Below are 23,737 nucleotides of genomic sequence, written 5' to 3' on the forward strand. Positions count from 1 at the left end.
CTTTATTACTGAATATGTGAAAAAGTATGAAGGAATTGTTCAAATTTCACCAAAATTTCACCACAGTAACTTAAAGCCTTAAAAGTATTGCACACCAAATTTGAAAGCTTTAACCCTTAAAATAACGGAACCGGAGCCGTTTTTACATTTAACCCCTATACAGTCCCAGGTATCTGCTTTGCTGAGACCCAACCAAGCCCAGAGGGGAATACGATACCAAATGATGCCTTCTATAAGCTTTTTCAGTGGTTCTTAGCTCCTCACACATGCATCTGCATGCCATGCTTTCCAAAAACAACTGCGCATTAGAGGCGCGAAAATGAGGCTCTGTCTATGACTAGAAAAGGCCCCCAGTGAAAAAGGTGTCCAATACAGTGCCTGCCGTTTTTATTAAAACAATCCCCAAGATTTAACAACTATTAAAAGTAATAATCTGCCAAATATACTTAGTAATCGTTTTAGCCCAGAAAAATGTCTACCAGTTTTTTAAGCCCTAATGAAGCCCTTTATTCTTTTACTTAAACAAAGAAAATGGCTTACCGGTTCCCATAGGGAAAATGACAGCTTCCAGCATTACCGAGTCTTGTTAGAAATGTGTCATACCTCAAGCAGCAAAAGTCTGCTCACTGTTTCCCCCAACTGAAGTTAATTCCTCTCAACAGTCCTGTGTGGAAACAGCCATCGATTTTAGTAACGGTTGCTAAAATCATTTTCCTCTTACAAACAGAAATCTTCATCTCTTTCCTGTTTCAGAGTAAATAGTACATACCAGCACTATTTTAAAATAACAAACTCTTGATTGAAGAATAAAAACTACATTTAAACACCAAAAAACTCTAAGCCATCTCCGTGGAGATGTTGCCTGTACAACGGCAAAGAGAATGACTGGGGAAGGCGGAGCCTAGGAGGGATCATGTGACCAGCTTTGCTGGGCTCTTTGCCATTTCCTGTTGGGGAAGAGAATATCCCACAAGTAAGGATGACGCCGTGGACCGGACACACCTATGTTGGAGAAACCAGAATTCTTAGCCGTTAGTTTAGTCAAATGAACAATGGCATCAGAATAAAAGAATTGGCTAGCTTAAGTGCTCTAAGTTTGCCAAGTATGTCATCCAATGGAGTCGCTACCTGTAAAGCCTCTTCCAGAGACTCAAACCAGTACGCCGCAGCAGCAGTGACAGGGGCAATGCATGCAAGGGGCTGTAGGATAAAACCTTGTTGAATAAATATTTTCTTAAGGTAACCTAATTTTTTATCCATTGGATCTAAAAAAAAAAAAAAAGCACAACTGTCCTCGACAGGGATAGTAGTACGCTTTACTAGAGTAGAAACTGCTCCCTCCACCTTAGGGACTGTCTGCCATAAGTCCCATGTTGTGGCGTCTATTGGAAAAAATTTTCTAAAAATAGGAGGAGAAGAGAAAGGCACACCTGGTCTATCCCATTCCTTATTTATAATTTCTGTAAACCTTTTAGGTATTTGAAAAACATCAGTACACACCGGCACTGCAAAGTATTTATCCAGTCTACACAATTTCTCTGGCATTGCAATGGTATCACAGTCATTCAGAGCAGCTAAAACCTCCCTAAGCAACACGCGGAGGTGTTCAAGCTTAAATTTAAATGTAGAAATATTAGAATCAGGTATCTTTCCTGAGTCATTAACATCACCCACTGACTGAAGCTCTCTTTCCTCAGCTTCTGCATATTGTGAGATAGTATCAGACATGGTTCTTAAAGCGTCAGTATGCTCTGCATTTTGTCTCACCCCAGAGCTATCTCACTTACCTCTAAGTTCAGGTAGTCTGGCTAATACCGCTGACAGTGTATTATCCATGACTGCCGCCATGTCTTGTAAAGTAAACGCTATGGGCGCCCTAGATGTACTTGGCGCCATTTGAGCGTGAGTCCCTTAAGCGGGAGTCAAAGGGTTTGACACGTGGGGAAAGTTAGTCGGCATAACTTCCCCCTCGTCAGATTCCTCTGGTGATACATTTTTTAAAGACAGAAAATGATCTTTATTGCATAAAATTAAATCAGTACATTTGGTACACATTCTAAGAGGGGGTTCCACCATGGCTTTTAAACATAATAAACAAGGAGTTTCTTCCATGTCAGACATGTTTATACAGAATAGAAATGAGACTAGCAAGCTTGGAAAACACTTTAAATCAAGTTAACAAGCAAATATAAAAAACGGTACTGTGCCTTTAAGAGAAACAAATTTTGTCAGAATTTGAAAAACAGTGAAAAAATGCAGTAAATCAAACAAAATTTTTACAGTGTGTATAATAGGCTAACAGAGCATTGCACCCACTTGCAAATGGATGATTAACCCCTTAGTTCAAAAAACGGATCAAAAAAACGAAATAGACATTTTTTAACAGTCACAACCAACTGCCACAGCAAGCTGAGGCCCTACCTTCCCCAATAAACGACTTTGGAAAGCCTTTGGGCCCTTTAGAGATGTCCTATAGCATTCAGAGGGCCTTTGAGGGAAGCTGGATGTCACAGTTTGTAATTTTAACTGTACCAACTGTAACTTTTATACTACAACAGTGGAAATTGTTTCTAGTCAAAATTTAAGCCGGCCATGTGGAAAAAACTAGGCCCCAATAAAGTTTTATCACCAAAGCATATATAAAAACGATTAAACATGCCAGCAAACGTTTTATATTGTAAATATCATAAGGGTATTACCCCTGGGAGTAAGCATGATACCAGTCGTTATTAAATCACTGTATTCAGGCTTAACTTACATTAATCCGGTATCAGCAGCATTTTCTAGTGTTTTCCATCTCTAGAAAAAATTATAACTGCACATACCTGATAGCAGAATAAACTGCACGCCATTCTCTCGCTGAAGTTTTACCTCATCTGTGTAATCCCCTCAGACATATGTGAGAATAGCAATGGATCTTAGTTACAACCTGCTAAGATCATAGAAACCTCAGGCAGATTCTTCTTCTATTTACTGCCTGAGATAAAATAGCACAACTCCGGTACTATTTAAAAATAAACTTTTGATTGAAGAAAATAAACTAGCTATATTTAACCACTCTCTCCTACAACGTCCTAGCTTGTTGAGAGTTGCAAGAGAATGACTGGCTATGACAGTTAGGGGAGGAGCTATATTACAGCTCTGCTGTGGGTGTCCTCTTGCAACTTCCTGTTGGGAATGAGAATATCCCACAAGTAATGGATGATCCGTGGACTGGATACACCTTACAAGAGAAATAATAGCTTTTTTTTTATTACTACACATAAAACATTTTGCATCATAATCCCAAACTGTTTAATGTACCTTTTAAAAAAATATTTTCTTGCCAACATGGATCATTAATATAAGTGAAATACACAAGGCAATATCATTAATGGTTGTGTGAGCAAGTGAATAATGGTCAACAGGCAACACAGTGACAAGTGTTTGATGCACTAGATAAAATATGCACTGCTTAGCCTTGTGGAAGCTAAACAGTTAAAACTGCAATCAATGTACTACAGCTAAAATGCCATATACAATAAGTGAATGCATGTTGTATAACACTGAGCAGCTTTAAGAGATTTGAAGGCTTTCGAAGATTTCTGTTGCTATGCATAATGGCAAACAGATGAATGGAGACAGCTCTCCAGCTAGGTTATTACAAAAGCCACTCACTTTCATTAATTGATGGACTTCAAGAGATTACAGTGCAGTATCACAAAATACTGATGTTGTCAGGAAATAAAAACTCACCTGAACCACAGGAGGGCGCTGTAGTGTTGTTGTCTGCTGCACTGTTGTTGGCGTCTGAGATACCTGCTTGATGATGGTAGTTGGTGTCACCTGCCTTGCCAAGAGTGGGGCTCCAGCAGACTAAATTACAATGAAAAAAAAAATAAAAAATAAAGTGTTGACAGCACAATATTAGGGTAAAAAAAGAAAAAGAAACATCCTTAAAACAATAAAAAAAATTCCCCATTGATATACCGGTAATAGATAACATGCATTTTATAACCTTTATTATTTTGTGAAATAGAGCCTGCAATTTACTTTGTTTTAAAGGGACACTGAACCCAAATTTGTTCATTTGTAATTCAGAAAGAGCATGCAATTTTAAGCAACTTTCTAATTTACTCCTTTTATCTTCGTTCTCTTGCTATCATTATTTGAAAAAGAAGGCATCTAAGCTTTTTTTGTTTCAGTACTCTGGACAGCACTTTTTTATTGGTGGATGAATTTATCCACCAATCAGCAAGGATAACCCAGGTTGTTAACAAAAATGGGCCGGCATCTAAACTTACATTCTTGCATTTCAAATAAAGATACCAAGAGAATGAAGAAAATTTGATAATAGGAGTAAATTCGAAATTTGCTTAAAATATCATGCTCAATCTGAATCACGAAATTAAATTTTTGGGTACAGTGTCCCTTTAAACTTGGAACATCCTGGGAGAAAAAAACAGAATTTATGCTTACCTGATAAATTACTTTCTCCAACGGTGTGTCCGGTCCACGGCGTCATCCATTACTTGTGGGATATTCTCCTCCCCTACAGGGAAAGGCAAGGAGAGCACACAGCAGAGCTGTCCATATAGCTCCCCCTCTAGCTCCGCCCCCCAGTCATTCGACCGACGGTTAGGAGAAAAAGGAGAAACTATAGGGTGCCGTGGTGACTGTAGTGTATAAAGACAAAAAAAATTTCAACCTGATTAGGAAAACCAGGGCGGGCCGTGGACCGGACACACCGTTGGAGAAAGTAATTTATCAGGTAAGCATAAATTCTGTTTTCTCCAACATTGGTGTGTCCGGTCCACGGCGTCATCCATTACTTGTGGGAACCAATACCAAAGCTTTAGGACACGGATGAAGGGAGGGAGCAAATCAGGTTACCTAAATGGAAGGCACCACGGCTTGCAAAACCTCTCCCCCAAAAATAGCCTCCGAAGAAGCATAAGTATCAAATTTGTAGAATTTGGCAAAAGTGTGCAGAGAATACCAAGTCGCTGCCTTACATATCTGATCAACAGAAGCCTCGTTCTTGTAGGCCCATGTGGAAGCCACAGCCCTAGTAGAGTGAGCTGTGATTCGGTCAGGAGGCTGTCGTCCGGCAGTCTCATAGGCCAATCGGATAATGCTTTTTAGCCAGAAAGAGAGAGAGGTAGCAGTAGCTTTTTGATCTCTCCTCTTACCAGAGTAAACGACAAACAAAGATGAGGTTTGTCTAAAATCTTTTGTTGCTTCTAAATAGAACTTTAAAGCACGAACAACATCTAAATTGTGTAATAAACGTTCCTTCTTTGAAACTGGTTTCGGACACAGAGAAGGAACAACTATTTCCTGGTTAATATTCTTGTTGGAAACAACTTTTGGAAGAAAACCAGGCTTAGTACGCAAAACAACCTTATCTGAATGGAAAACCAGATAGGGTGGATTACACTGCAAAGCAGATAATTCAGAAACTCTTCTAGCAGAAGAAATAGCACCCAAAAACAGTACTTTCCAAGATAATAACTTAATATTTATGGAATGTAAAGGTTCAAACGGAACCCCTTGAAGAACTGAAAGAACTAAATTTAGACTCCAAGGAGGAGTCATGGTTCTGTAAACAGGCTTGATTCTAACCAAAGCCTGAACAAAAGCTTGTACATCTGGCACAGCTGCCAGTCGTTTGAGCTGAGGTCAAGCCAGGAGTGCATTGAATATTGCTCTTAGTTCCAAAATGTTTATCGGGAGAAGCGACTCTTCCCGAGACCATAGGCCCTGAGCTTTCAGGGAGTCCCAGACCGCGCCCCACCCCAAGAGGCTGGCGTCGGTCGTGACAATGACCCACTCCGGTCTGCGGAAACTCATTCCCTGAGACAGGTGATCCTGGGTCAACCACCAGAGAAGTGAGTCCCTGGTTACCTGGTCTACTTGAATTTGGGGAGACAAGTCTGTATAGTCCCCATTCCACTGATTGAGCATGCACAGCTGTAATGGTCTTAGATGAATTCGAGCAAAAGGAACCACGTCCATTGCTGCGACCATTAGTCCTATTACTTCCATGCACCGAGCTATGGAGGGTTGAGGAATAGAATGAAGAACTTGACAAGCGTTTAGAAGCTTTAACTTTCTGACTTCTGTCAGGAAGATCTTCATTTCCATTGAATCTATTATTGTTCCCAGAAATGGAACCCTTGTGGACGGTGACAGTGAACTCTTTTCTATGTTCACCTTCCACCCGTGAGATCTGAGAAAAGCCAACACAATGTCTGTGTGGGCCCTCGCTTTGGAAAGAAATGACTCTTGGATTAGGATGTCGTCTAGATAAGGTGCTACAGCGATGCCCCTCGGCCTTAGGACCGCTAGAAGGGACCCTAGCACCTTTGAGAAAATTCTGGGAGCGGTGGCTAAACCGAATGGAAGAGCCACGTGAAGGATGGAACTCTGAGGAAATTGTTTAATATCTTTAAATCCAGGATTGGCCTGAAAGTTCCCTCTTTTTTGGGAACCACAAACAGGTTTGAGTAAAAACCTAGACCTTGTTCCCCGGAGGGGACTGGGTTTATCACTCCCATCTTTGATAGGTCTCTTACACAATGTAAGAATGCCTGTTTCTTTATCTGGTCTGAAGATAAGTGAGACAGGTGGAATATTTCAGAGCGGCAAGGAGAATGACTGGGGGGCGGAGCTAGAGGGGGAGCTATATGGACAGCTCTGCTGTGTGCTCTCCTTGCCTTTCCCTGTAGGGGAGGAGAATATCCCACAAGTAATGGATGACGCCGTGGACCGGACACACCAATGTTGGAGAAATAAACCACTTTAATTTGATAGAGAATAACATTTTTGCATTTGTCCCTGGTTATGTATTTGACAGCCACAAAGAAAAAGGTGCAATGGCTGCGGAAACATTTTCCTAGAATTGCCCAAAAATATTTGAAAGCCAAAATTTATTTCATATAATTTTATATACGTAAGTAATATTTAAAAAAAAAAAAAAAAAAAAAAAAATCTGTAACCTTATTTACATTTACAAAAGCTTTCCAAGATGTATAACAGTTTTTAGATACAGACAAAAATAGTAAACAGTACAGAAGGAGTATACGGGGTCACATTTTGCAAAGTCAAATTTAAAGGGATGGTAAACACCTTGTATTTCCTGCAGTTGTGTAATAATGGGAGAGTGAAAATGTTTTCAATGGATTTTTAACTTATTTGTTGCTGCATTTATTGTTCAATAACCTAACTCCACCCAACACCTTCCTTATTTGCAGGCACTAATCCAGACTTTGTTGATAGCTGTATCTACTCCAAAGTCTCAACTGCCGTTGGCTGTGCCTTATTTTGCAGGTTTTTTAATCATCATCTTTGCTAAAGCCAATCAGAGACAGATATGTGGCAGGGTCATGAAAACCAATTTTTTTCGGTCATACTTCAGACAGAACATGTGATTTTAAACAACATTTATCTCATTTGCTTTATTCTTGTGGTATAAGCAATATCGCGACCAAGCTAAGTTCTGTGCATATTTCAAGTTGAAAGTAAAGAATACACAGCGCATTTTAAATCACAACTTTATGGGGGGAATTGTTGTAGAAAGTCTCTTTTTGGCCAAGGATAAAAGAATTACCAGAAGCAATACCTTCCCTTAACCCTCTATGCTTCCTTTCCGTAAAATGTGAGGAGTGAGACCAAGGAAGAATGACTTAATAGATGAGCCCATCTGTACCTCCAATAAAATGAAACAAATAAAGCTTTAAAATGATATGAAAGTTACAATAAAATTTTCATGATTCAAATGCATTGAACTTTAAGGTACTAAGTTCTCAATGATTTCCATATATCAAATGTACTTTGTCTTTTAGTATCCTTTGTTGAAAGGCTTAGGAGACGACATGCAATACTGGGAGCAAGCTTGTGATTGGTGGCTCTTACAGTTGGCTCAGCTAGGTCCCGGTAATGTACTGATGCTCTGGAACTGATTTTATCTATGTGATTAACCACAGTGCCTTTTGCTATTGCACTATTGCTTGCAAATAACTGACATTAGGGCATTATCTTCCTGCACTTTTATATTCCTTTAAACCAATATTCACATGAATAATAACAAAGCTGAGAAACTCCAAATATATGAATCTGTAAAATTCTCTTTAAATGGAAAAATAAATGCACTATAACTACCAAATATTACAAAAGAAACCCAAAGTTTAGGCCACACAGGTTTTGCAAAAAACGATCAGAAAAAACAGAATTTATGCTTACCTGATAAATTACTTTCTCTTACGGTGTATCCAGTCCACGGATTCATCCTTACTTGTGGGATATTCTCATTCCCTACAGGAAGTGGCAAAGAGAGCACACAGCAGAGCTGTCCATATAGCTCCCCCTCAGGCTCCGCCCCCCCAGTCATTCGACCGACGGTTAGGAGAAAAAGGAGAAACCATAGGGTGCAGTGGTGACTGTAGTTTTACAAAAATAAATTTGAACCTGACTTAATTGCCAGGGCGGGCCGTGGACTGGATACACCGTAAGAGAAAGTAATTTATCAGGCAAGCATAAATTCTGTTTTCTCTTACATGGTGTATCCAGTCTACGGATTCATCCTTACTTGTGGGATACCAATACCAAAGCTTTAGGACACGGATGAAGGGAGGGAACAAATCAGGTAACCTAAACGGAAGGCACCACTGCTTGCAAAACCTTTCTCCCAAAAATAGCCTCCGAAGAAGCAAAAGTATCAAATTTGTAAAATTTGGCAAAAGTATGCAGTGAAGACCAAGTTGCTGCCTTACAAATCTGTTCTACAGAAGCCTCATTCTTGAAAGCCCATGTGGAAGCCACAGCTCTGGTGGAATGAGCTGTAATTTGTTCAAGAGGCTGCTGACCAGCAGTCTCATAAGCCAATCGGATGATGCTTTTCAGCCAGAAGGAAAGAGAGGTAGCAGACGCTTTCTGACCTCTCCTCTTACCAGAATAGACAACAAACAAGGAAGATGTTTGTCTGAAATCTTTAGTTGCTTGTAAATAGAATTTCAAAGCATGAACCACATCAAGATTGTGCAATAATCGTTCCTTCTTAGAAACTGGATTAGGACACAGAGAAGGAACAATAATTTCCTGGTTAATATTCTTATTAGAAACCACTTTCGGAAGAAAACCAGGTTTGGTACGCAAAACAACCTTATCTGCATGGAACACCAGATAGGGTGAATTACACTGCAAAGCAGACAATTCAGAAACTCTTCGAGCAGAAGAAATAGCTACCAAAAACAAAACCTTCCAAGATGATAACTTAATATCTATGGAATGTAAAGGTTCAAACGGAACCCCTTGAAGAACTGAAAGAACTAAATTAAGACTCCATGGAGGAGCCACAGGTTTATAGACAGGCTTGATTCTCACTAAAGCCTGTGCAAACGCCTGAACGTCTGGTACTGCTGCCAGACGCTTGTGTAACAGGATAGACAGAGCAGATATCTGTCCCTTTAAGGAACTAGCTGACAATCCTTTCTCCAATCCTTCTTGGAGAAAAGACAATATCCTGGGAATCCTTACTTTACTCCATGAGTAACCCTTGGATGCACACCAACAAAGATATTTCCGCCATATCTTATGGTAAATTTTCCTGGTGACAGGCTTTCTGGCCTGGATCAGAGTATCGAAAACTGATTCAGAAAACCCACGCTTAGCTAGAATTAAGCGTTCAATCTCCAAGCAGTCAGTTGCAGAGAAACTAGATTTGGATGCTTGAATGGACCCTGTATTAGAAGATCCTGCCTCAATGGCAGCTTCCATGGTGGAACAGATGACATGTCCACTAGGTCTGCATACCAAGTCCTGCGTGGCCACGCAGGAGCTATCAGAATTACCGAAGCCTTCTCCTGTTTGATTCTGGCTACAAGCCGAGGGAGAAGAGGAAACGGTGGAAAAACATAAGCTAGACTGAAGGACCAAGGTGCTACTAGAGCACCTATCAATGCCGCCTTGGGGTCCCTGGACCTGGATCCGTAAAGAGGAAGTTTGGTGTTCTGACGGGACGCCATCAGATCCAATTCCAGAATGCCCCATAGCTGGGTCAGCTGAGCAAAAACCTCCGGGTGGAGTTGCCACTCCCCCGGGTGAAAAGTCTGACGACTCAGAAAATCCGCCTCCCAGTTGTCTACTCCGGGGATGTGAATTGCAGATAGATGGCAAGAGTGATCCTCCGCCCATTTGATGATCTTGGTTACTTCCTTCATCGCTAGGGAACTCTTTGTTCCTCCCTGATGATTGATGTACGCTACAGTCGTGATGTTGTCCGACTGAAATCTGATGAATTTGACCTCCGCTAGCTGAGGCCAAGCCTGGAGCGTATTCAATATCGCTCTCAGTTCCAAAATGTTTATTGGGAGAAGAGATTCTTCCCGAGACCATAGGCCCTGAGCTTTCAGTGAGTCCCAGACCGCACCCCAGCCTAACAGACTGGCATCGGTCGTTACAATGATCCACTCTGGTCTGCGGAAGCACATTCCCTGAGACAGGTGATCCTGAGACAACCACCAGAGAAGAGAGTCTCTGGTTTTCTTGTCCATTTGTATTTGTGGAGACAAATCTGCATAATCCCCATTCCACTGTTTGAGCATGTACAGTTGCAGTGGTCTGAGATGAATTCGGGCAAAAGGGACAATGTCCATTGCCGCAACCATTAACCCGATTACCTCCATGCACTGAGCCACAGAAGGCAGAGGAATGGAATGAAGAGCTCGGCACGTAGTTAAAAGCTTTGACTTCCTGACCTCCGTCATAAATATTTTCATTTCTACCGAGTCTATTAGTGTTCCCAGGAAGGGAACCCTTGTGAGCGGGGACAGAGAACTTTTTTCTACGTTCACCTTCCACCCGTGAGACCATAGAAAGGCCAGAACAATGTCCGTATGAGCCTTGGCTCTGTGAAAAGACGACGCCTGTATTAAGATGTCGTCAAGGTAAGGTGCTACTGCAATGCCCCGCGGCCTTAGTACCGCTAGAAGGGACCCCAGCACCTTTGTGAAAATTCTTGGAGCGGTGGCCAATCCGAAAGGAAGGGCCACAAACTGGTAATTCGAGTCCAGAAAGGCGAACCTTAGGAACTGATGATGATCTTTGTGGATAGGAATATGTAGGTATGCATCCTTTGGATCCACGGTAGTCATATATTGACCTTCCTGGATCATCGGTAAGATTGTCCGAATGGTTTCCATTCTTGTTCTGCAATTGGAACTGGGTGTATTACTCCCATCTTTAGAAGATCTTCTACACAGCATAAGAACGCCTGTTTCTTTGTCTGGTCTGAAGACAAACGAGACACGTGGAACCTTCCCCTTGGAGGAGAGTCCTTGAATTCTAGAAGATACCCCTGAGCAACAATTTCTAATGCCCAGGGATCTGGAACATCTCTTGCCCATGCCTGAGCAAAGAGAGAAAATCTGCCCCCTACTAGATCCGCTCCCGGATCGGGGGCTACCCTTTCATGCTGTCTTGGTAGCAGCCGCAGGCTTCTTTGCCCGTTTACCCTTATTCCAGCCCTGCAAGGGTTTCCAGGTTGCTTTGGGCTGTGAAGCGTTACCCTCTTTCTTTGCGGCAGCAGAGGTTGAAGCAGGTCCGCTCCTGAAGTTGCGAAAGGAACGAAAATTAGCCTTGTTTTTGGCCTTAAATGGTCTATCCTGCGGAAGGGCATGGCCCTTTCCCCCAGTGATATCCGCGATAATTTCTTTCAACTCGGGACCGAAAAGGGTCTTTCCCTTGAAAGGAATGTTTAGTAACTTTGGCTTGGACGACACGTTCTTGGTTGATATTCTTATTGGAAACCACTTTTGGAAGAAAACCAGGTTTGGTACGTAAAACGACCTTATCTGTATGAAACACCAGGGTGAATTACATTGCAAAGCAGACAATTCAGAAACTCTTCTAGCAGAAGAAATAGCTACTAAAAACAAAACTTTCCAAGAGAGTAACTTAATATCTATGGAATGTAGAGGTTCAAACGGAACCCCTTGAAGAACTGAAATAACTAAATTTAGACTCCATGGAGGAGCCACAGGTCTGTAGAGAGGCTTGATTCTGACTAAAGCCTGTACAAACACCTGAATATCTGGCATGGCTGCCAGATGCTTGTGTAACAAAACAGACAGAGCAGATATCTGTCCCTTTAAAGAACTAGCTGACAGACCTTTCTCCAATCCTTCTTGGAGAAAAGATAGTATCCTTGGAATCCTAATCTTACTTCATGAATAACCCTTGGATTCGCACCAGCAAAGATATTTCCGCCATATCTTATGGTAAATTTTCCTGGTGACAGGCTTTCTAGCCTGGATCAGAGTATCTATAACTGATTCCGAAAACCCACGCTTAGCTAGAATCAAGTGTTCAATCTCCAAGCAGTCAGTTGCAGAGAAACTAGGTTTGGATGTTCGAATGGACCTTGGATTAGAAGGTCCTGCCTCAAAGGCAGCTTCCATGGTGGAACCGATGACATATTCACCAGGTCTGCATACCAAGTCCTGCGTGGCCACGCAGGAGCAATCAGAATTACCGAAGCCTTCTCCTGTTTGATCCTGGCTACTAGCCGGGGGAGAAGTGGAAACGGTGGAAAGACATAAGCTAGATTGAACGACCAAGGCGCTACTAAGGCATCTACCAATGTCGCCTTGGGATCCCTGGACCTGGACCCGTAACGTGGAACTTTGGAGTTCTGACGTGACGCCATCAGATCCAGATCTGGAATGCCCCATAGCTGGGTCAGCTGAGCAAAAACCTCCGGGTGGAGTTCCTGGGATGTGAATTGCTGATAGATGGCAGGAGTGATCCTCTGCCCATTTGATGATCTTGGATCCCTCCCTCATCGCCAGGGAACTCTTCGTTCCCCCCTGATGATTGATGTACGCTACAGTCGTCATGTTGTCCGACTGAAATCTGATGAATTTGGCCTCCGCTAGTTGAGGCCATGGCTGGAGCGCATTGAATAACGCTCTCAATTCCAAAATGTTTATCGGGAGAAGAGATTCTTCCCGAGACCATAGACCCTGAGCCTTCAGGGACTTCCAGACCGCGCCCCAGCCTAAGAGGCTGGCGTCGGTCGTGACAATGATCCACCCCGGTCTACGGAAACTTATTCCCTGAGACAGGTGATCCTGAGACAACCACCAGAGGAGTGAGTCTCTGGTTTGCTGGTCCATCTGAATCTGGGGAGACAAATCTGCATAATCCCCATTCCATTGTTTGAGCATGCACAGTTGAATGGTCTTAAATGAATTCGAGCAAAAGGAACCACGTCCATTGCCGCAACCATTAGTCCTATTACCTCCATGCACTGAGCTATGGAGGGTTGAGGAATGGATTGAAGAACTCGACAAGTGTTCAAAAGTTTTAATTTCCTGACCTCTGTCAGAAAGATTTTCATTTCTACCAAGTCTATTATTGTTCCCAGGAAGGGAACCCTTGTGAACGGGGACAGAGAACTTTTTTCTATGTTCACCTTCCACCCGTGAGACCTTAGAAAGGCTAGAACAATGTCCGTATGAGCCCTTGCTTTGTGAAAGGACGACGCCTGTATTAAAATGTCGTCTAGGTAAGGTGCTACTGCAATGCCCCTTGGCCTTAGCACCGCTAGAAGGGACCCTAACACCTTTGTCACAAACTGGTAATGCTTGTCCAGAAAGGCGAACCTCAGAAACTGATGGTGATCTTTGTGGATAGGAATATGCAGGTACGCATCCTTTAAGTCCACGGTAGTCATATATTGACCCTCCTGGATCATTGGTAAAATTGTCCGAATGGTTTCCATTTTGAATGATGGAACTCTGAGGAATTTGTTTAGGATCTTTAAATCCGGAATTGGCCTGAAAGTTCCTTCCTTTTTGGGAACTACAAACAGGTTCGAGTAAAATCCCAGTTCATGTTCTACTGTTGGAACTGGGTTTATCACTCCCATTTTTAAAAGGTCTTCTACGCAATGTAAGAATGCCTGTCTCTTTATCTGGTCTAAAGATAAGCGAGACATGTGGAACCTTCCCCTTGGAGGAAGGTCCTTGAATTCTAGAAGATACCCCTGAGAGACAATTTCTAGTGCCCAGGGGTCCGGAACATCTCTTGCCCAGGCCTGAGCAAGGAGAGAAAGTCTGCCCCCTACTAGATCCGGTCCCGAATCGGGGGCTACCCCTTCATGCTGTCTTGGTAGCAGCAGAAGGCTTTTTGGCCTGTTTACCCTTGTTCCAGCCTTGCAATGGTTTCCATGCTGGTTTGGGCTGGGGTGCGTTACCCTCTTGCCTAGTGGCTGTAGAGGTAGAAGCCGGTCCGTTCCTGAAATTGCGAAAGGAACGAAAATTAGACTTATTTTTAACTTTGAAAGGTCTATCCTGTGGAAGGGCATGGCCCTTTCCCCCAGTGATATCTGAAATAATTTCTTTCAACTCTGGCCCGAATAGGGTCTTACCCTTGAAAGGAATATTAAGCAATTTTGTTTTGGACGACACATCCGCCGACCACGATTTTAGCCAAAAGCACCCTACGCGCCACTATTGCGAAACCAGAATTTTTCGCCGCTAATTTAGCTAACTGAAAAGCGGCATCTGTAATGAAAGAATTAGCCAACTTCAGGGCGTGAATTCTATCCATGACTTCATCATAAGAAGTCTCCTTCTGGAGCGAGTTTTCTAATTCCTCAAACCAAAAAGCAGCTGCAGTGGTTACAGGAATAATGCAAGAAATTGGTTGAAGAAGAAAACCTTGTTGAACAAAAAATTTCTTAAGTAAACCTAATTTTTTATCCATAGGATCTTTGAAAGCGCAACTGTCTTCTATTGGTATAGTTGTGCGCTTAGCTAGCGTTGAAACTGCCCCCTCTACCTTAGGGACCGTCTGCCACGCGTCCCTTCTGGGGTCAACAATGGGGAACATTTTCTTAAATATAGGAGGGGGAACAAAAGATACACCTGGCTTCTCCCACTCCATATTCACTATATCCGCCACCCTCTTAGGTATCGGAAACGCATCAGTGTGTACTGGGACCTCTAAGAATTTATCCATTTTACACAATTTTTCTGGGACCACCAAAGGGTCACAATCATCAAGAGTAGCTAGGACCTCCTTAAGTAGAGCGCGGAGGTGTTCAAGCTTAAATTTAAATGCTATGGTATCAGGCTCTGCCTGCTGAGAAACTTTTCCTGTGTCAGAAAGTTCTCCCTCAGACAGGACCTCCCTCACCGCCAAGTCAGATTGATGTGAGGGCACTACAGATAAATTATCCTCTGCGTCTGCTTGCTCATTTTCTGTATTTAAAACTGAGCAATCACGCTTCCTAGGAAAAGCTGGCAGTTTGGATAAAAATGCTGCGAGAGAATTATCCATTACTGCTGCTAACTGTTGCATAGTAATAGCAATTGGCGCGCTAGATGTACTGGGCATCGCTTGCGCAGGCATAGCTGGTGTTGACACAGAAGGAGAGGATAGTGAGCTATCATCACTACCTTCAGCTAAAGAATCATCTTGGGCTATATCTTTAAGCGTGATTGTACGGTCCTTAAGCTGTTTGGACGCTATGGCACACTTCACACATAAATTTAATGGGGGAACCACCTTGGCCTTTGAACATACAGAACATAGGTTATCTGAAGGGTCAGACATGTTTGACAGACTTAAACAGATCTTCAATGCAATAAAAATTATTTTTGACAAAAAACGTTACTGTGTCTTTAAATAATAAAAGTGCACACTTTATTACTAAAACATCAAAAAACCATCAAATCATCAGACCAATTAACCCCTTAATGCCCAAACCGGAGCTAATAACAGCAATTAACCTGTTAAAAACACTACAGTACTATGCCACAGCTTCCACTGTGGCCTTGACCTTCCTTAGGGATTATTTTAGTAGGAAATAAGCCTCTCTGGAGTCTTTTCTGATGCCTCTGGACTCCCCACGTGAAGCTGCATGAACTGCCTAAGCAAAACAACTGTGCAATTGAGGCTTGAAAATGAGGCCTCCTCCCTCTTCATTCCAGAGTGGAGGGGCCTTTCTGACTAGAATAGGTGTCCAAATAAGTGCCAGGCGCAAAATAAAACCCCAAAAGTGTTTTAAAGTCTGAAAAAACACCTTATTTATAGTGAAAACATGCTAAAAAGCAATCGATTTAGCCCACAATAGTGTCAACCAGCATAGAGCCCTTAATATAAGCCATAATTTTATACAGAGTCTAAGAAAAATGGCTTACCTATCCCAGAGGGGATTGCTGACAGTCTTCTAGCATTACTAGGTCTTGTTAGAAAAATGACTGATCATACCTGAAGCAGTTAAGCCTGCAAACTGTTCCCCCCAACTGAAGTTCTCTGGTTTCAACAGTCCTGCGTGGGAACAGCAATGGATTTTAGTTACTGGTGTTAAAATCATATTCCTCTCAGCAGAAATCTTCATCACTTTCTGCTGCAGAGTAAATAGTACAAGCCGGCACTATTTTAAAATAACAAACTCTTGATAGAAGAATAAAAAACTACAACTAAACACCACATACTCTATACCACCCCCGTGGAGATGCTACTAGTTAGAGCGGCAAAGAGAATGACTGGGGGCGGAGCCTGAGGGGAGCTATATGGACAGCTCTGCTGTGTGCTCTCTTTGCCACTTCCTGTAGGGATTGAGAATATCCCACAAGTAAGGATGAAGCCGTGGACCGGATACACCAATGTAGGAGAAACTGGCAGTTTGGATAAAAAAGCTGCAAGGGAATTATCCATGATTGCTGCTAATTGTTGTAATGTAATAGGGCCCAATGCGCTAGAGGTACTAGGCAACGCTTGCGCGGGCGTAACTGGTGTCGACACATGGGGAGAGGAAAACATAATTTATGCTTACCTGATAAATTCCTTTCTTCTGTAGTGTGATCAGTCCACGGGTCATCATTACTTCTGGGATATTAACTCCTCCCCAACAGGAAGTGCAAGAGGATTCACCCAGCAGAGCTGCATATAGCTCCTCCCCTCTACGTCACTCCCAGTCATTCGACCAAGGACCAACGAGAAAGGAAAAGCCAAGGGTGAAGTGGTGACTGGAGTATAAATTAAAAAATATTTACCTGCCTTAAAAACAGGGCGGGCCGTGGACTGATCACACTACAGAAGAAAGGAATTTATCAGGTAAGCATAAATTATGTTTTCTTCTGTTAAGTGTGATCAGTCCACGGGTCATCATTACTTCTGGGATACCAATACCAAAGCAAAAGTACACGGATGACGGGAGGGATAGGCAGACTCTTTATACAGAAGGAACCACTGCCTGAAGAACCTTTCTCCCAAAAATAGCCTCCGATGAAGCAAAGGTGTCAAATTTGTAAAATTTGGAAAAAGTATGAAGCGAAGACCAAGTTGCAGCCTTGCAAATCTGTTCAACAGAGGCCTCATTCTTGAAGGCCCAAGTGGAAGCCACAGCTCTAGTAGAATGAGCTGTAATTCTTTCAGGGGGCTGCTGTCCAGCAGTCTCATAAGCTAAACGAATTATGCTACGAAGCCAAAAAGAAAGAGAGGTAGCGGAAGCTTTTTGACCTCTCCTCTGCCCAGAGTAAATGACAAACAGAGAAGACGTTTGTCGGAATTCCTTAGTTGCCTGCAAGTAAAATTTTAGAGCCCGGACTACATCCAGGTTGTGCAGTAGACGTTCCTTCTTTGAAGAAGGATTTGGGCATAAAGAAGGAACAACAATCTCTTGATTGATATTCCTGTTAGTAACTACCTTAGGTAAGAACCCAGGTTTAGTACGCAGGACTACCTTATCCGAATGAAAAATCAAATAAGGAGAATCACAATGTAAGGCTGATAATTCAGAGACTCTTCGAGCCGAGGAAATAGCCATTAAAAATAGAACTTTCCAAGATAACAACTTTATATCAATGGAATGAAGGGGTTCAAACGGAACGCCCTGAAAAACATTAAGAACAAGGTTTAAACTCCATGGTGGAGCAACAGTTTTAAACACAGGCTTAATCCTGGCCAAAGCCTGACAAAAAGCCTGGACGTCAGGAACTTCTGACAGACGTTTGTGTAACAGAATGGACAGAGCTGAGATCTGTCTCTTTAATGAACTAGCAGATAAACCCTTTTCTAAACCTTCTTGTAGAAAAGACAATATCCTAGGAATCCTAACCTTACTCCAAGAGTAACCTTTGGATTCACACCAATGTAGGTATTTACGCCATATCTTATGGTAAATCTTTCTGGTAACAGGTTTCCTAGTCTGTATTAAGGTACTAATAACTGATTCAGAAAACCCACGTCTTGATAAAATTAAGCGTTCAATTTCCAAGCAGTCAGCTTCAGAGAAGTTAGATTTTGATGTTTGAAGGGACCCTGTATCAGAAGGTCCTGTTTCAGAGGTAGAGACCAAGGCGGACAGGATGACATGTCCACCAGGTCTGCATACCAAGTCCTGCGTGGCCACGCAGGTGCTATTAGAATCACTGATGCTCTCTCTTGTTTGATTCTGGCTATCAATCGAGGAAGCAACGGGAAGGGTGGAAACACGTAAGCCATCCTGAAGTCCCAAGGTGCTGTCAGAGCATCTATCAGGACTGCTCCTGGATCCCTGGATCTGGACCCGTAACGAGGAAGCTTGGCGTTCTGTCGAGACGCCATGAGATCTATCTCTGGTTTGCCCCAATGTCGAAGTATTTGGGCAAAGACCTCCGGATGAAGTTCCCACTCCCCCGGATGAAAAGTCTGACGACTTAAGAAATCCGCCTCCCAGTTCTCCACTCCCGGGATGTGGATTGCTGACAGGTGGCAAGAGTGAGACTCTACCCAGCGAATTATCTTTGATACTTCCATCATAGCTAAGGAGCTTCTTGTCCCTCCCTGATGGTTGATGTAAGCTACAGTCGTGATGTTGTCCGACTGAAACCTGATGAACCCCCGAGTTGTCAACTGGGGCCAAGCCAGGAGGGCATTGAGAACTGCTCTCAATTCCAGAATGTTTATTGGCAGGAGACTCTCCTCCTGACTCCATAGTCCCTGAGCCTTCAGGGAATTCCAGACGGCACCCCAACCTAGAAGGCTGGCGTCTGTTGTTACAATTGTCCAGTCTGGTCTGCTGAATGGCATCCCCCTGGACAGGTGTGGCCGAGAAAGCCACCATAGAAGAGAATTTCTGGTCTCTTGATCCAGATGAAGACCCCTGAGCTCTGTAGAGATGAACCAGATCATGCAGGGAATACAATGAGTTGCTGACTGAAATATTTGATGCATAGTAAAAGCGCCCCTCCCTCACACACACAGCAGTGAGGGAGAACAGAAACTGACAGAAAAAACAGATTTAAGCAACTGCCAAGTGGAAAAATGGTGCCCAAACATTTATTCACTCAGTACCTCAGCAAATGAAAACGATTTTACATTCCAGCAAAAACGTTAAACATAATCTCTAGTTATTAAACAGCTTTATGTCTTTCTTACAGTGTAATTCTAGTGAAGTACCATTCTCCCAGAATACTGAAGTGTAAAGTGTACATACATGACATTATATCGGTATGGCAGGATTTTCTCATCAATTCCATTGTCAGAAAATAAAAACTGCTACATACCTCTATGCAGATTCATCTGCCCGCTGTCCCCTGATCTGAAGTTTACCTCTCCTCAGATGGCCGAGAACAGCAATATGATCTTAACTACTCCGGCTAAAATCATAGCAAAACTCTGGTAGATTCTTCCTCAAACTCTGCCAGAGAGGTAATAACACACTCCGGTGCTATTTTAAAATAACAAACTTTTGATTGAAGATATAAAACTAAGTATAATCACCATAGTCCTCTCACACGACCTATCTAGTTGCTGGGTGCAAGAGAATGACTGGGAGTGACGTAGAGGGGAGGAGCTATATGCAGCTCTGCTGGGTGAATCCTCTTGCACTTCCTGTTGGGGAGGAGTTAATATCCCAGAAGTAATGATGACCCGTGGACTGATCACACTTAACAGAAGAAAGAGGACTATCCTCGTTACCTTCCGTCAAAGAATCATCTTGGGCTACATTTTTAAGTGTCACTGCATGGTCTTTAAAATGTTTAGAAATCTTAGCACACTTTAAACACAAATGTAAAGGGGGTACCGCCATGGCTATTAAACACATAGAACAGGGTCTATCTGTAGGCTCAGACATGTTAAACAGACTTAGACAGCACTCAAATACAGTAAAATACAATTTTTGAAGTACTGTGCCTTTAAAAAATAAAAAGCGCACACTTTTTTACTAAATCTCAAAAAAACATCCAATCTCTATGAAATTTTCAACATATGATCCTAATGCTTTGAAATGATTGCACAGTAAATTTCAAGACAATTAACCCCTTATTGCTCAAACCGGAGCAAATTAAAGCAGGCCACCGGTTTTACAAGCTACAGCACCATGCCACAGTCTCTGCTGTGGCCCTACCTACCTTGGGGATTAGTTTTAGACGAAAATAAGCCTCTCTGGAGTCCTTCTAGCAATCTCTGGACTCTACACGTGAAGCTGCATGAAGCTGTCTTGCAAAAGATCTGCGCAACTGAGGCGCAAAATTTAGGCCCCCTCCCTCTTCACTCCGGAGTTGTGGGGCCTTCCCAAGACAAAATAGGTGTCTAAAGATATGCCAGGCGTAATAAAACCCCAAAAAGTGTTCCAAATGTAATAAACACTTGCACAAATATCGGATTATCGTAATAAAATAATCAATTTCCCCATAACAGTGTACACCAGTGATTTAAGCCCTTTTAACTAAGCCATCCTTCTATACTGAGTCTCAGAATATGGCTTACCTTCCCCACATGGGGATTCTTGTCAGTCTTCTAGCATTACCAGGTCTCGACTAGAAAAAAAGTGACTGAGCATACCTTAAAGCAGTTAAGCCTGCAAACTGTTCCCCCCAACTGAAGTTCTCCGGTACTCAACAGTCCTGTGTGAGAACAGCCATGGATTTTAGTTACAACATGCTAAAATCTTTTTCCTCTCAGCAGAAATCTTCATCACTTTCTGCCTCAGAGTAAATAGTACAAACCTGCACTATTTTAAAATCACAAACTCTTGATTGAAGAAATAAAAACTACAAATCTAACACCACATTCACTTTACCCTCCCGTGGAGATGCTACTTGTTAGAGCGGCAAAGAGAATGACTGGGGGGGCGGAGCTATATGGACAGCTCTGCTGTGTGCTCTCTTTGTCACTTCCTGTAGGGAATGAGAATATCCCACAAGTAAGGATGAATCCGTGGACTGGATACACCATGAAAGAGAAAAATCTGATACAAGTTAATAATGCAAAACATATACAGTATAACACCACAAGATAAAGCTATTAGCAGTGCCAGCCCTGTGAGAAAAAGCTCTGCCAGCAGCGTGTGAATCACATAACTTGTACTCTATTTGCAAGTAAAATTAACCTTCCAAACAGCAGTTCATTCTGGATGCTGAAGTTCCTGGATTCTATGTTTCCTACGATTACCAATTCAAAGCAGACTTTAAAAGGACAGTAAGCATTGCATAATTACATTTTTCTAACAGACTAACATATCAGCAGAGTCTGAACTATATCTAGAACAGATTAAAACCATGATTGCTGCAATTGTTTTCCACATTCCTTATTTGAAGAAGCCAAATTTGGTCTTGAGTCTTAAGATAACAGGGCTTACCACTGTCTTTGTATTACCAAATATCTATTTTGTTTAAGCAGAAAATATAAGAAACCGCAAATCAGAGACATGAGGTAAGGTTGAGATTGTGACGCCTGCTGTCTGCTCTTTCAGTTTCAGGACCATAAAAACATAATTTATGCTTACCTGATAAATTTATTTCTCATGTAGTGTATCCAGTCCACAGATCATCCATTACTTGTGGGATATTCTCCTTCCCAACAGGAAGTTGCAAGAGGATCACCCACAGCAGAGCTGCTACATAGATCCTCCCCTCACTGCCATATCCAGTCATTCGACCGAAACAAGCCGAGAAAGGAGAAACCATAGGGTGCAGTGGTGACTGAAGTTTAATTAAATTTAGACCTGCCTTAAAAGGACAGGGCAGGCCGTGGACTGGATACACTACAAGAGAAATAAATTTATCAGGTAAGCATAAATTATGTTTTCTCTTGTTAAGTGTATCCAGTCCACGGATCATCCATTACTTGTGGGATACCAATACCAAAGCTAAAGTACACGGATGATGGGAGGGACAAGGCAGGAACTTAAACGGAAGGAACCACTGCCTGTAGAACCTTTCTCCCAAAAACAGCCTCCGAAGAAGCAAAAATATCAAATTTGTAAAATTTGGAAAAAGTATGAAGCGAAGACCAAGTCGCAGCCTTGCAAATCTGTTCAACAGAGGCCTCATTTTTAAAGGCCCAGGTGGAAGCCACAGCTCTAATGGAATGAGCTGTAATCCTTTCAGGAGGCTGCTGTCCAGCAGTCTCATAAGCTAAACGGATTATACTCCGAAGCCAAAAAGAAAGAGAGGATCCCGAGGCCTTCTGACCTCTCCTCTGTCCAGAGTAAACGACAAACAGGTTAGATGTTTGGCGAAAATCTTTAGTAGCCTGTAAGTAAAACTTCAAGGCACGGACTACATCTAGATTATGCAAAAGACGTTCCTTCTTTGAAGAAGGATTAGGACATAATGATGGAACAACAATCTCTTGATTGATATTCTTGTTAGAAACCACCTTAGGTAAAAACCCAGGTTTTGTACGCAGAACAACTTTATCTGAATGAAAAATCAGATAAGGAGAATCACAATGTAAGGCAGATAACTCCGAGACTCTTCGAGCCGAGGAAATAGCCATCAGAAAAATAACTTTCCATGATAGAAGTTTGATATCAATAGAATGAAGTTAAAAAACTAACTATAATACACCACTCTCCTCTTACTACCTCCGTCTTTGTTGAGAGTTGCAAGAGAATGACAGGATATGGCAGTGAGGGGAGGAACTATATAGCAGCTCTGCTGTGGGTGATCCTCTTGCAACTTCCTGTTGGGAAGGAGAATATCCCACAAGTAATGGATGATCCGTGGACTGGATACACTTAAGAGAAATACACAATTTTCAGAAAAATTGCAGGAAAAGGGGGGGGGGGGGCAAAATAAATTATGAGCATACTGCAAAGTTGTTTAACTATCCTTAAAGGGACATGAAACATTTTTTCTTTCATGATTTAGAAATAGCATGCAATTTTTAACAACTTTGCAATTTACTTCTATTATCTAATTTGCTTCATTCTCTTCATAGCCTTTGAGTCTAAATAGGCTCAGAAGCTGCTGATTGGTCGCTGCACATAGATGCCACGTGTGATTGGCGCACCAATGTGCATTGCTATTTCTTTAGCATAGGATATCTGAAGAATGAAGCAAATTAAATGATAGAAGTAAAATGGAATGGTGTTTAAAATTGTATTCTCTATCTGAATCATGGGGAAAATGTTTTGTTCCATGTCCCTTCAATTTATCATTTATATTACAATCTTAAAGGGACACTGAACCCAAATTTTCTCTTTCGTGGTTCAGGTAGAGCATGCAATTTTAAGCAACTTTCTAATTTTCTTCTAATATTTTTCTTCGTTCTCTTGCTATCTTTATTTGAAAAAGAAGGCATCTAAGCTTTTTTTTTTTTTTTGGTTCAGACCCTGGACAACACTTTTTTATTGGTGGATGACTTTATCCACCAATCAGCAAGAACAACCCAGGTTGTTAACCAAAAATGGGCCGGCATCTAAACTTACATTCTTGTATTTCAAATAAAGATACCAAGAGAATGAAGAAAATTG

The 23,737-nt window shown here is 42.1% G+C and overlaps 1 protein-coding gene across 1 annotated transcript in view; it reads right to left on the reverse strand.

The window, feature by feature from the left end:
* Nucleotides 1-23,737, reverse strand: part of TAF4 (TATA-box binding protein associated factor 4) — a gene marked incomplete in the record, with an annotated part of 557,264 nt that overhangs the window by 413,296 nt on the left and 120,231 nt on the right. The window contains 1 exon segment of the mRNA XM_053705882.1: nucleotides 3,736-3,855. Coding sequence (XP_053561857.1) covers nucleotides 3,736-3,855 — 120 coding nt within the window.

The sequence above is a fragment of the Bombina bombina genome, chromosome 1 (genome assembly GCF_027579735.1).
Source record: "Bombina bombina isolate aBomBom1 chromosome 1, aBomBom1.pri, whole genome shotgun sequence".
Taxonomy (NCBI): Eukaryota; Metazoa; Chordata; class Amphibia; order Anura; family Bombinatoridae; genus Bombina; species Bombina bombina.